Source organism: Triturus cristatus, chromosome 2_2 (assembly GCF_964204655.1).
Source record: "Triturus cristatus chromosome 2_2, aTriCri1.1, whole genome shotgun sequence".
Lineage (NCBI taxonomy): Eukaryota > Metazoa > Chordata > Amphibia > Caudata > Salamandridae > Triturus > Triturus cristatus.
Window position 1 is genome coordinate 1171478176 of NC_140582.1, and position 13372 is coordinate 1171491547.

A 13372-nucleotide genomic window follows, 5' to 3' on the forward strand; every position below is an offset into this window, starting at 1 on the left:
TGTGGACCATTCCACCCCTCTTTTTTACACTGTTACAGATAGGGTCAGGGCTGAAACCCTAATACATGACAGCACACTTATATTAACTTAAGATCAGTCTACTTGCTCTCACAACATAAGTTACAATTCACAATAGGTGTGCAGGTACAACTTTCACTTATCTATCTCTAAGCCGCCATGATTGAAAGTTCTTTGCCTCCAATTGACTTTAGTTTTACCCTTGGAATTATCGAGTTTAATTTAGCTATATCTGTTCGACTATCGGTTTACAACCCTTCCTGTAGGTACATCCTCCATGGTTGACAAAGATCCTACCCTGTTGTCAGGCTGCTGACTAGTTTTCCTGTAGCTGTTTTACATTAACAAGTCAGATATTCACATCAACCAGACACTTTATTTATTTCCTTTTTTTCCCTAACTCTAATATGAATATATGAATACTGTGGATTTTCAGAGCATAGGTTCTCTCCCAAATACATCACTGAAAACCACCAGAATGCATGACTCTTTAGGCAGACATGAAAGTAAAATGCCTGCTTGTAACATGGCCCAATCTCATTTGCAAATTTCTTTTTACTCCCAATATAGAGCCTGGCAGGCTTCCTGTGCTGGGGCTTTCAAATCAGATCAATGGTTGCCAAAGTTCAAATTTTGTAAACAATCCATTTATCATTTTTTCATATAATTGTTTAAAAAAAACATTTTAGATTTACATTAGATAGTGCATTTCAATGGTTCCTTCATAAACCCTTCTACGACTGCAGAACAAAATATGCGTAAGCTGTATGCGTAAAGTACCCTTAAATGCTGTCGGTATGGCACCAAGGCGTTTAGGAGAGTGAAGCTACTGCTTTTGGCTCATTAGGGTTTTCTGAAGGATTAACTGTGTTAACGTATTGTACTCTGAGGTAGGAGCTGCATGCATTACAGTTTGCAGTCAACGGAAGAATATTCCGCCACTTGAGTCTGTCGTGTGCTCATTGTACAAAATACAATATTCTCAAAGAGGCACTTATTAGAATTATTCATTTTATTTAAATATAGAGCATATTGATGTAAAAACCTTGGATAAAGATTGAAGAGCGGATGGTGTCCATTTTGGCCGAAAATGTGTCCCGGAAATGGCATCCTAAGTCTTACCTCAGCGCTGCTTGATTTGATCTAAATATGTGATCAAGAAGCCAGTGCTTACAAATCACGTTACTGTTTGCGCTTCTCTGTTCGTCTAACAACAAGACCATTTTTGGACCGTTTGTTGCAGATCCGGCATCTTTTTGTGGAAGTTTGTCGTATGGCTGCACGCCAGCTGTCTGCAGCGCCAATGACGTGGGAGTGGCCTGGATACATTTTCATGCCTTAAAACAAAGTTACAATTCCTACTGCAAACTCAGCTGAGGGATATCAAAAAAATTGTTTTTTAATGAACTTTGTGTAGAACTTTGCTTAGAGCTTGATGTACTATATATCCTTTCTTGTGGAGGTTACACATTTAATTTTTTGTTGCAAAGGAACATGGTCTCCTGCTTCATAAAATGCTAGTCAAAATGTCTGACCTAAAAGTATGTACTTTTCAGTTATAGTAAAAACAATACAGAAGGCTTCCGTTCACTCACAATAATTTCTTTTAACAGACCTTTTTCTTCAACTTTTTTGAATCGCCGGCTGAGCTGTTCGACGAGCCCATATTTATTACAGTAAGTCGACGTGTTGCTTGTTGCTGCTGGGTTGTGTTGTTGTGGTCTGCGATTATTATAGAAATTGAAAAATGGAGGAGAAATATAAGGTGACCAGCAGGAAGGAACAGCATGTGTGTGTGTGTGTACGTTTGTGCATGTGTGCTTTTGTGTGTGAGTTAATTGTGTGTGTGTGTATGTGTAGGTGTCTGTGTGTGTTATGTGCTTTTGTATCTGTGTGCAAGTACATGTGTGTGTCTGTGTGTATACGCATGCATGTTATGTGTCTGTGTATACGTGTGGGATATGAGCTTCTGTATGTGTGTGTGACCGTGTGCAGGGCCGGCTTTATGGTAGTACGCACCGAGTGCAAGTATATTATGGTGTTAACGCATCTGCTGCCGTGTACCTTTCCTCCAGCAATTTCCAGGCAACAAAACAAAATGTCAAGATAACTTCTGTGATTAATGTTCTTCCTGGAGAGAGATCGGAGTTTTGTCTAGTGGAGGTTTTGACTCACAATAAAGTAGCACAGAGCGTCAGAACGTGTACCATGCAGATCACAAAGTGTACATCATGTAAATAGGTCAGTGGGTTCATTCTTTTTCCAAGAGACATCCTTTTGTTACTTGCAATTTATAAGTTAAGATCCTAATATAGAACAGTGAATTATTAACTGTCATAAAATACCTGCATGCACACTGCAAATTACAGTTTAGAGCATAGATTAATGTTGCAAAAAGGGTTCATTTGGGTAGAAATCGATTCTTATTATCAAAGAGAACCCCAACCATGGTTTTCCATTTTAAATTCTGAGTTTGTGCTTCTCTACACCAAGCACTATTGAACTATCCTGCCTACCAGCATGATGACATGTCAGTCTTACACCTTGTAGTCCTCCGGCTTATGTAACATTTCCTATACACTGATTTCCAAAGGTATGATTAATTGTGTCTGTGTAATTTGTGTGAGATGCAAAGCGCTCTGACACCCTACACTGTTATGAGTGGCGCTATAAACCTAATTAAAAGCATCTGAGCGGCGAGAGAGTGGTTATAGAGACCTGGGCACTATTAAAGGGTGGTGGTGAGGGAATCCATGGTGGAGGTGGTCATTGGGGGCACCAACAAACATTGTTGCACCGGGCGCCACCAGCGCTAAAGCCGGCGCTGACTATGTTTGTATGTGTGTATGCACATGTATGGGTGTGTTGTTTGTGCGTATGTGTATATTTGTGAGCATGTGTTTGGGGTATGTCTATGTGTGTATGTGCACGCATGCACGTGTACGAGTGTGCGGACCTTTGTAGTGTTATGTCCAGAGAAGGGCCACAGACTCGAAGTATTATAACAGTATGGCGGTTTAGGTTTAGTTAATAGACGTATCATTTTCTCCACAGATGTTTGATTCCCGCTCCCTTAGAACAGATTCTGTCCTTGGAGAATTTAGGGTAAGTGAATTATTACAGTTCTAGCTACGGTTTACGGTAGATTTGAAAGCTGGACCCACCCCTTGGATAATTTTATAAATGTGGAAGGAGGTCCCTCGACAAAGGAGTAAACAACAGTTCTTTCCCCTCATGCTTGTTCATTTATATGTTCATTTAAAAGGTTTTGTAAAAGGCACAAACCAGGTCAAAACATGAAGCTCCGGGAGGATATAAGGTCTTGTTCATGCATAAAATGCGTGTTAATGTTTGTAGCGATTGTGAGCCTTATAGGAGTGTTCGATCCTGGAAAAGGGCCCCTGCAAACTCTATCACTGAATCAACTCTGACACTAACCGAAGGTAAAGTTTCCAACCAACACCCCATCCGCCGGAAAAGCATCCGACTGGTTTACTGAGGCATCGCTACTGCGCCCGTCAATTCTACAGCTAGAGGGCACTCGAGACAGAGCGCGCGCACTATGTTGAAACTTACATCACTTCCTGCTGACTAGTTATATAGATTCTAAGCCTATCTGCATCATTATTACAGTCAATTAAAAATCAATAGGAAGGGGAGCACGCCCATTTCATAATCCCCTTTTTAACTATTCCTACTGGATCACAAAATGTACATTTCAACTCAGAAAGATATTTGTAGATGGTCATGTGTCTGTGATACTTTCTGACATTGGATTTTGTGGTACCAAGAAATGACAGGTTTTACATCCTCAAAATCCATAAGCAAGTCAGGCTGTTGGTCTTTAGAGATGATGTCGCGGGGATATCCGTAGGATATCAAATCCTAAGAGCAGAAAGAGCAGAGGATCAGACTCGGTGATAGTGTTTAATGGGCCATGTGTCGGAGAACGCAGTAGTGATGTGTTATGTCGCGTCAGTAGCCTGCCTATTGACGGCTGAGGTTCATCGTATGTTTTTATATTTCACAGATGGATGTTGGAACGATTTATGCTGAACCAAGTGAGTAAATAATTATAAGTTTTTTTCATAATACTAGAATTGTAATGTTGTCAAGTTCTTCACTGTAAAGCCTAGACACACAAATCAGTATATGTGTGAACTTTGCAGTGCATGCACTTTGTATCGAAGTGCACTTTTCTGCGTCTACATCGACTGCAGCAGTCGTATGGAAACATGCTCCTGGATCGGTGCGTTGACAGCTCCAGGTAAAACTGCATGTCGCCTACTGGAGTGCTCATCACTCTCTGATGGAAAGGCAATATTTTGTTCCTTTTAATGTCATTTGGTGCTACCACTAGACTGCCAAGAGACAGCTGCTTTACCTTGTCGTATGGAACCACTTTCTCTGGTGAGAGTTCAATAAAGTGAAGGCAGACCAGCAAGGCGAAGTCTCCATCAGTCTCTTGGAGAGGCGATTGTACGAGGCCATTCCGCAATGCGTCCTTGTGTTAGACTTGTGTGACTTTACCACTTAATGCTGTATTGTTCAACGATGACTCTTATGAAACACATCATGTACCTCTTATAACATGTAAAGCGCTTTGATACCTTCGGGTCTAGCTAGCGCTAGATAAAACTCAACATAATAATAATTGATTAGATATTGCTTTGAAAGTAAAGAATAAAAAGAAACTCTCTCAGATTTATCAACCATGAAGAAGCTAAACTACTCTAGGGAGAGCCCATGATACCAGCAGCTGGGAGGCGCTTAATTACAATATTATCAAGGTGTCGATGGCCGCCAAGAAGAGTTTTACTCTTGGCGCAACACTCAGAATGAGGCCGTTAGTGCTCTAAGCACCCTTGTTTAATAAAAACAATATGCTCAACAGAAAATGTTAGTTGTAGTACCCGAGCATGTGCACACCTGCCTCCTCTTTCCACGTTTTTTGGAAACTTAGGCAGTTTTTCTAAAACTGTGGGGCATATCAGCAAGGAACGGCGATGAATAACGCAAAGCGCGCTTAACGCTTTGTTATTCATCGCCGTCTATCTCTGGAATTTATCACCCTGGTAGCGCGTTATCAACAACGCGTTGCTCCAGGGCGATAAAAATTCCAGAGATAGCGGGGAAATCGCCGTTTTGCAGGGAACATCGCTTTTCCAGCGATGTTGCCTGCAAAAGGGCGATAACCTTGCTGATACGACCCTGTGGTCGTAGCAGCATAATCCACCCCCTATGTTAGGGATGGGTAAGTCTGCATTTTAGCAGACATTAGTTTTTTGGAGAAAACAGTGGTTTTCCCCAAAAACTAACGTCTGCTAAAATGCTGGGGCAGCCTTGTAAATATCGCGATGTGCACATCAGCGGTATTTGCAAGGCTGTACTGCCCAGTGACGCCCACTTTGCATCTCATTAGCGATGCAAAGGGAGGCGTCGGGGAAAAAGGGTGCTAACATGCGATAATGCACGTTAGCACCCTCTTGTAAATAGGGCGATAGCTTTAAAAGCCAAAAGAGCGGAGATAAAGCCCTTGTTAATATGCCCCTGTGTGTGCTTTCAGTACTCACAGCTATGGTCCAGGCAATGATGGTTGTCAGCATGGAAAAGCTCTTTGCTGGTGTTTAAAAAAAATTCGCATTAAAAAAGTTTAACTCTGTGTTCGTACTTCTATATCAAATTCTGTAAAAATGGAAAACCAGGACCTCTAGTTATAAGTAGTTTCAGTCGTAAATATCTATAATGTTCTCATACTTTAAATATGGTGTCTAATATTTGGAAGATTTACGTGGGCATAAAGAAACTGAAGCTGCGTAGTTTCCTAAGAATATTCTCTCAAAGTGTAGAGACACTCTGTAATCTTGAGAGTTTCTTAATGCAAACACCATCCGCGCTTCTCTCGTGCACACGCTAACAAGGCCTAGTCCCCACTAACTAGGTAGTTAGATGGTGTTCAAGCCCTTGTTTTGTATTTATTCTACTCATGGCTTCAGCATATCCTAGTTTTTCAATAATAGCATGTTGCCTAGGATGCATAGGTATAGAAAGAATGGTAGAGGAGAGGTCATATATACCTATCCTAAAGCACGAGGCCCCGGGACGATACCCGTTTGCTGCCGTATTGTCAAACACAGGTAAGTAATAATTATAGTGAAATTGAAGTATGAATGGAGCCATACGTCGTTGTGTGGAACAACGCCACTTAAAGAACTGACCCGTAGCATTCTGCAGCACACATGCAAAGAGTAAAAAGCCTCCAAGGATTTGTTTATAGGAAGGTACACCTTCCTGCACAAAAACTAACCCGACCATTACGCAGGCCCCTTTGCACTATGGTGCAAGGGTGATTGCATTGGCCCTAGAGAGCCGAAAGTGCATCAGCGCAGGGAGAGAGCTGAACTGCACCGTTTCTTTGAAAATATGGCCCAAGTCTGCTCTCTCCCCTTTATGCAAAGTAGGGCAGCAACTTAACCTGCCCTGTGCTATGTGAAATGTTTGTACATTCTGGCCTAAGTTTGTTTTGGATTTCACAGGAGCGAGTGACCAGACCATGGCATCAGTGTTTTAAACGTGTGTGCAAAGGTGTGAATAATCAGTGGCGGCTGGCATCTATGGGGGCGCTCCCACAAATATTTTTACAAAACAAACGTACCTGAACCGAATTCCTCCGCTCTGGACCTCTCCTGAGCTGGATGCCGCAGTGCGGGCACTGATCCTGGTGCTGCTCCCATGCTGTGAGAGCAGCGTCCTGATTGGATGGAGGGGCCTCACTCGGTGCTCCCCAGCACCCTGGAGGCCTGCACTTACTCTAATCCAGCTGTCTTGAGACAGCGGGGTAAGAGGTTTCAAAGTGTGCACGTCTTGTTGGCCATTGCAGGACGGCCAGCCAAAGGGACATGCGCACTTTGAAAAGTGCACAAACAGCCCGCCCTCCTCCCTGCTGCTGTCATTCAGCAGCAGCCCGCTCCGTCCTAACGCTCAGTTCAGGATGGGACGATGAAATATAAAATGGCTATTTATTACCATTTTAATGTTCATCTTTGGGGATAACTTAAGTGGGGTGAGGCGCTTCCGCTCCAACGAAGGAGCCGCCCCTGGATAGATGTAGAAAGTCAAAGGTCGCCAACTTTGCTATTCAAACCTTGAAGCATCTGGCGATCTCGATTTAAGTGAAGTCTAAGTGACGTCAGAGTGATGTTCTAGCTCAGGATGTACTGTGCTCCTTATGGAGCGGATATGGTGATGTGTCATAGTTACTCTATTTCCAAGCGCACCGGATCCCTTACTTGCCTGAAATTGAAACGCATAGGAGCCATAGGCTCCATACCAGTGTTGATATTTACGTCACATATGTGCCATATAGCATGTATAACACGTTTCTCCTTCTTCATTTAGGACATGCCTTCCTCAGGAAATGGTTGCTGCTTTCGGACCCTGAAGATTTTGGTGCCGGCGCCAAAGGTTACCTGAAAGTCAGCATGTTCGTGTTGGGGCCTGGAGACGAAGCCCCGGCAAGTAGACTTTTATTCTTTAAAAAAGTAACCACGTGATTGTTATATGTCATTCCTGTCTCTTAGTAAGAAACAAGTTGCACAACAATGTAGCTAACTCATTGAAGTTGCAATTGGGGGTATTTATGAATGGACAGTTGGGTTTTACAGATTAAATCCTAAACAGGATAACTTGTGAAGTCAAATTTGCAGCTGTGGTCTCTGTATGGCTGTTATTGCATGGGCTTTAATACTCTCAGGCCTGACTACGCGTTTCACGATTCAAGGTTTCGTATATTTAGAACCATTACACCAGGAAACATCACACCGATTATTTACCACGCTATGAAATAAGAAAACCTTTGGAAGAAATAGTATATATCAATAGCAGATGCACAGAGCGCGAGATGCTATTCATGGCCATTGACTGGGATGGAGGGAGGGATGGCCATCATGGCCACTGGACACCTCCCCTCTCATGACTATACATATATGTTGTTGTTATGTAATTTTTGCCCCTTGACCCTCCTGGCTGAGTAGGAGCCCATGTGAGTGCTTGAGGTGAAGCCTCATCAACCAAGACCAGTGCTTTTAATCTTAATATTGCCCTCTGACCCCAGCCCCACACGTTCTTATAGCCCCACAGAATCTTCAGAATACATCTTACCTGTCATGGCTGCCCTGGCTGCATGGAAATTCAGATTCAGACATTGATGGCGATGAAGAAGATGCCCGGAGGCGTCGCGGCGCTTAAAGAACAGGAAGAAGGACCCACTCATTTCTAAATAGCCACATTATTATCGATTCCCTAAATGCCAATAAAGAAGACACAGATTTCAGTTCTAACGGAAGGCTGTTCCAGTTCATGGCCGTACAGAAGACGAATCTCCGCCTCCCCATTTCTGAGCCGATTTCCGAAGGCATGTAAGAGTACGTAAAAGATGCTCCTGTAGTAGTACTTCCTTTACTCATACGTACTTTTGTGCATTAGACCGTTATCCTCTATTGAGAGACCGCTGTATCTGATTGCTGACCGACAGGTCAAATTCTTGTTTAACCCTTTGTTCTAAGCACGGGTCACTTCATACCTAATTAGTATGAAAACAATTCAGAAAAAGTATTAGCAAGAATGCGGAGTAATATTGGGCAGGTATTCCTTCGACCGACTAAAAAGTCCCAAGATGTTCCACAAGCCCTCTTGGTACCTGGTGATTTCTGAGGGAACTGTAATAGGTCTTAGGGCTCAGAGCTCATTCAGAGCCTTGATCCAAAGCTATGTATGGTGGACCTATGTCCTTCACGGATGCAGTTCATGGCTCAATGCCGTACACCATTTCCAGCCCAAGGATTTTCACAATACAATTGCAAGTCCCCCAGGAATGAATAAAAAATTCTTTGGCCGTCGTTAGAAGTATGTACAGACGGGTCCAGAGGATATTTACCTCCGGTGGCCCAGCGATGCGATACTGTGTCATTTAAAATGCATGCGTCCACATACTGTCTTGATTTAGATCCCATGATGCAAAGCGTCAGCATTGTTGTGAACGCAACATTAAATAATGTGTGTTTATTACTTTCACAGATGGAGAAAAAAGATGCTTCTGAAGACAAGGAGGATATTGAGGGCAATGTTCTGCGCCCGGCGGGCGTGGCCCTGAGAGGGGCCCACCTCATCTTGAAGGTTTTCAGGGCTGAGGACCTACCCCAGAGTTCGTATTTTATACTTATTTTCTAAACAGTTTTTCATTGTTCATAAATAGCCTGAAAATATATGTATTTGATAAGTTTGGCAGGATTTACAGCAGTAAATGCAGTCGGATAACACCCTATATTTGACAGAGATCCTCAAACGAGTTCCATGATTGACAGAAATGAGATCACAATGAGGGTTCTACGTTACTCTGCAGAGCTTCACCACTGGCAGTTCTTTAATCAACATTCTATTCATGAAAGTCAAACAATCTGAATGTTCTAATTCCATTTAGTGCCCTTTGTTATCTGTATCTTTCAGTGAGGAGCTGAAACAATCTCTTATTCCATAGAATAGAATGTCTTGTTAACAAAAAAAAACATGTCTACATTCTTAAGGACAAATGTCACAGGAGAGAGAACTCGACAATATAACTGTCTTATGTTGTCTCCCTGATCAGATGTGGTCCCTTAGTTTTTGTAAAAAAGAAACTCTCACCCACTACTAATACTAGTAGCATCTTTGGGTGTGCTTCGACCAACGCCTAAGTTATATCAGAGCTAGATGTTATCGAGGAATCTAGTATAAGTCAAATTTACCTGAAGGTATCCCTTCTTCCTTTGAAATTTTATTGGGGGAAACCTTTTTCACACTTTTTTTTTAGAGTTTTATATAGCGTGAACTAGACCCAAAGATATTGGGTATCAGAGCACTTTACATTAGCACCAGTTTCATTACACAAGAACATATTCATTTTTGTTAGGCACGGGGAGATTAAGTAATTTGCCCAGAATCACAGGATGTTGAGAGACGTTATCGAGACTCGAACCAGGTTCCCCAGCTTTGAAGTCGACCGCTCTAGTCATAAGGATACATCCTCGCCCCAAAATTGAAAAAACAAAACAAATTTGTTGATGTGTCTGGAGTAATTATGACCTTCCACATCAAAACAATGGTCTACATGTTTCAGCCATGTCTTAGTGCCATTTCAGGTCAGAAGGCTTTCTTCAGGATCTATGTTTTTTTTCAAAGATCCCTATCCTAAAGTTATGTCTGCTAATAACACAGTTTGTGCACCCGTGACAAATATCAAACCACATTACATCATGCTACTTTTAATGCCTTACTGTTCACTTTTTCTTAATACAAGATAAATCCCTGTATTTTACTCTGTAATGAGCAAAAAGAGAGACACTGTTTTAAATATAGTGATTTGTGAAATTCTGTGTGCACTTCACTCGTGATTAGCAACGCACGCCACTCCATAGCATTAACTTCATGCAGTAAATCCTGAGTGACTTGTGTTCTGCGATGCATAGCACTCTGTAAACACACCACATTATTCTCATGCACTGATTTATTTTAGAGTGAGGACAAAGAGGGAACTTCTCTCATGTAAGCTTTGTGAGTAGGAGCGAGCAAGAACACATTGGTGATTGGCCATTGGCCATTGCTCTTTGTGTAATCAACATCTCCTAATAACATTACTGGGGTACTTGTTCCTATCAAGAAGAGGAAAAAAAGGATTGCTAGTAAGAAGATGGTTGGATAGGGGATAATGTGGAGGGGATCTTCCTAATTGGAAAGTGATGCCCTCACACACCCATGTGGGTGTCATGCTTCATCATCGGGCTTTTTGCTCCTCGTGGGGCCCGCGCTGCAATGCCACACGGGCCCTGTGAGAGGGCTGTTTGGCAGAGATCTTTTCAAAGCAGAAGCTGTGATGGTCCGTACGGGTGTGTGGCGCCAAGGAGTGCAAGTGTGTGTTTAAAATTACCTTAAGGAGCCCCCATAGTGAGTTTATTTGGGGGTCCCTTGGGTAGGTTAAAAGAAGGATGATAAAAACTTGGCAGTCAGTGCAGGTTTAGGAAGCACGACTGTCTAGTGAGTTGAGCATAAACGCAATATGGTTGATGCTGGATCAGGTCGACATGTTTCACGCCTAATCCAAATGGATCCGAGGAGTTTCTTCAGGACCAGTGAATGTAGTGAGGACCCTAGTAGGAGCCCTAAATAAACGGTGTAGGGATGCTGTTTATTCTTGTTGGAACAGAATCAGTTCATAAAAGTACCTAAAAAATGCTTCCCCTGCAATATAACATAATCCACCCCCACGGTTTCTGGTTTGGTCCTATAAGGTTGAACCACTTTCGTGTTGTCTTGCTGCATCATACATGTAGCTGTTCTATTTAATTGCTAGCTCATTATATTCTTCTTTGAAGTTGTAGCACTGACCGGATATTGATTGAGTTTATTTATTTATATTTTGCATAGCGCCTCAGATTGTTATTGCCTTTTCAGGCTCCTATTTATTGTGTGCTAATAACTATATTCTGTTGTCTCTCAGTTAATAACCCCTACCACCTACTAGAATGCGACTTGACATCTTGTCTTCAATGTTCCTGGAGTGTGAAAAATGGAAAGAGAGTTGCTTGGTTAGGCAGTTGGCATGTAATAGTATTGATGACCATAGGACAGCAGGAGTGGACAATGTTGCCCACACTCGATACTACCCATAACCACTAACTGCCCCAGACCCACCAGGAAATATCATCACAGCAGGTGCAAAGGCTGCCGAGAGGGTATCAGGATGGGCATCCATGGATCACTGATACTGGCGATGGAAAGCGTGTCGGTCATGAATTGGATGTTGGTGTTTTGGGCCTTTATCAGGGCCTGAAGCTAGCTAGTAGTCTTGTTGATTTGATTATGCAACTGGACGAACACAATATTCTCGTTTATCTTCCAAAGGAATGGCAGGTGCTTAATGGAACTGTGCGTGGAAAGGTCTTCGCTATCCAGGCCTGCTTTCTTTAGCTTTCTGCAGCAGAGTTAGGATCTGCCCAGGTCTGACTGTTCCAGGGAGGGTGACTGGAGCAAGAAAGCCTCTGGCCAAGTTGATGAGATCTGAGTGCTTTTTCAGAGTAGTTCATGATAGCTAAAGGCAAAATGTTGTCTCCAGTCCCCCTCTCTGTCTTTTTTGAGGAACACCAATAGTGCAGTCTCTCAGTTAGATCATGGTATGCTCTAATCCTGTCCTGTTCAGGTGTTATGTCTGGTACTGCCTCTGGTACTGCCAGCCTCCATGATAGATACAGGAGTTATCAGGACAATACAGTTCTGCCTTGAGTCTTCTCCCGCTCCTACTCCCCCTAACATCCTGACCCATGTTACCTCCACCCAGTGGGAGTGCAGAAGGTCATGGTTTCCTGTCTAAGAGCCAGCTCCTTACCGTCCCTACAGCGGGCACTGCAGCATCAGAGACATCTAAGGTTTTGCCGCCCAGATGCTCTGGTGCATTCTTCCCTGTGGCGGTGGGGCGATACAGCTCACAAACCCTGCCCTGCTCCTGGTAAGTACCAGAATCCTTGGTGTGCAAACCTTCTCTTGGCCGTCTGCGTGCTTGCAGTGCCCTTTGCTGGTCATCGTGCAGATCTACAATAATTGCGCAATCTTGAGGAGGCCGAGAAATATTTCTTTGTAGTGAAGTCACCTGTCAGGTTGCAGTTTCTCCGAAAGGTGTTGCATTGATTTGTATCATAGAGCTGTGTGTTTTGCATTGTACCAGTTTCACACATGTAGCAAATGTTCCCCACACTCTATTATCATGTTAATTTGGACTGTATAAGATTCTCATTTTTGACATTATGTACTTTGTTCAGCAGTTGTAATGGCAGCAATACAAAGAAGCACTTACTGGGTGTTGCACAAGCACTTTAGTGAACCACTTTTAAAGTGTGAGAGCGTTAATGATCACATGTCCTCTGTCCCTGTCTCTTCAGTGGATGACGCTGTGCTGGACAACGTCAAGCAGATTTTCGGATTCGACAGCAACAAGAAGAACCTTGTCGATCCGTTTGTAGAAGTGAGCTTTGCTGGCAAGATGGTAAGCAGAACTAGGACGATCACTCGGTTATTGATTACCTGTGTCTGGCTCACTACAAAAGCCACTGATAGGGCCGGCTTTAGTGCTGGTGGTGCCCTGTGCAACAATGTTTGTTGGCTCCCCCCCAATGACCACCTCCACCACGGATTCTCTCACTAGCACCCTTTAACAGTAACCAAGTCTCCATAACCACACCCTCTCAGATGCATTGAATTAGTTATACAGCACCACTCATACCAGTGTAGGGTGTAAATCAGTGTATAGGAAATGTTGCATACGCCAAAG

General features: G+C 43.0%; 1 protein-coding gene across 11 annotated transcripts in view; it reads left to right on the forward strand.

Annotated features, from left to right (window-relative positions):
- The window catches only part of DYSF (dysferlin), a 1012908-nt gene that overhangs the window by 419838 nt on the left and 579698 nt on the right, over positions 1-13372 (forward strand). For all 11 annotated transcript variants that reach the window (XM_085642744.1, XM_085642751.1, XM_085642747.1 and 8 more), the window contains exons 8-13: positions 1632-1694; positions 3073-3123; positions 4049-4079; positions 7417-7532; positions 9094-9220; positions 12984-13087. In XM_085642744.1, the coding sequence (XP_085498870.1) occupies positions 1632-1694; positions 3073-3123; positions 4049-4079; positions 7417-7532; positions 9094-9220; positions 12984-13087 (492 nt within the window). The remainder of the gene's footprint in view (positions 1-1631; positions 1695-3072; positions 3124-4048; positions 4080-7416; positions 7533-9093; positions 9221-12983; positions 13088-13372) is intronic.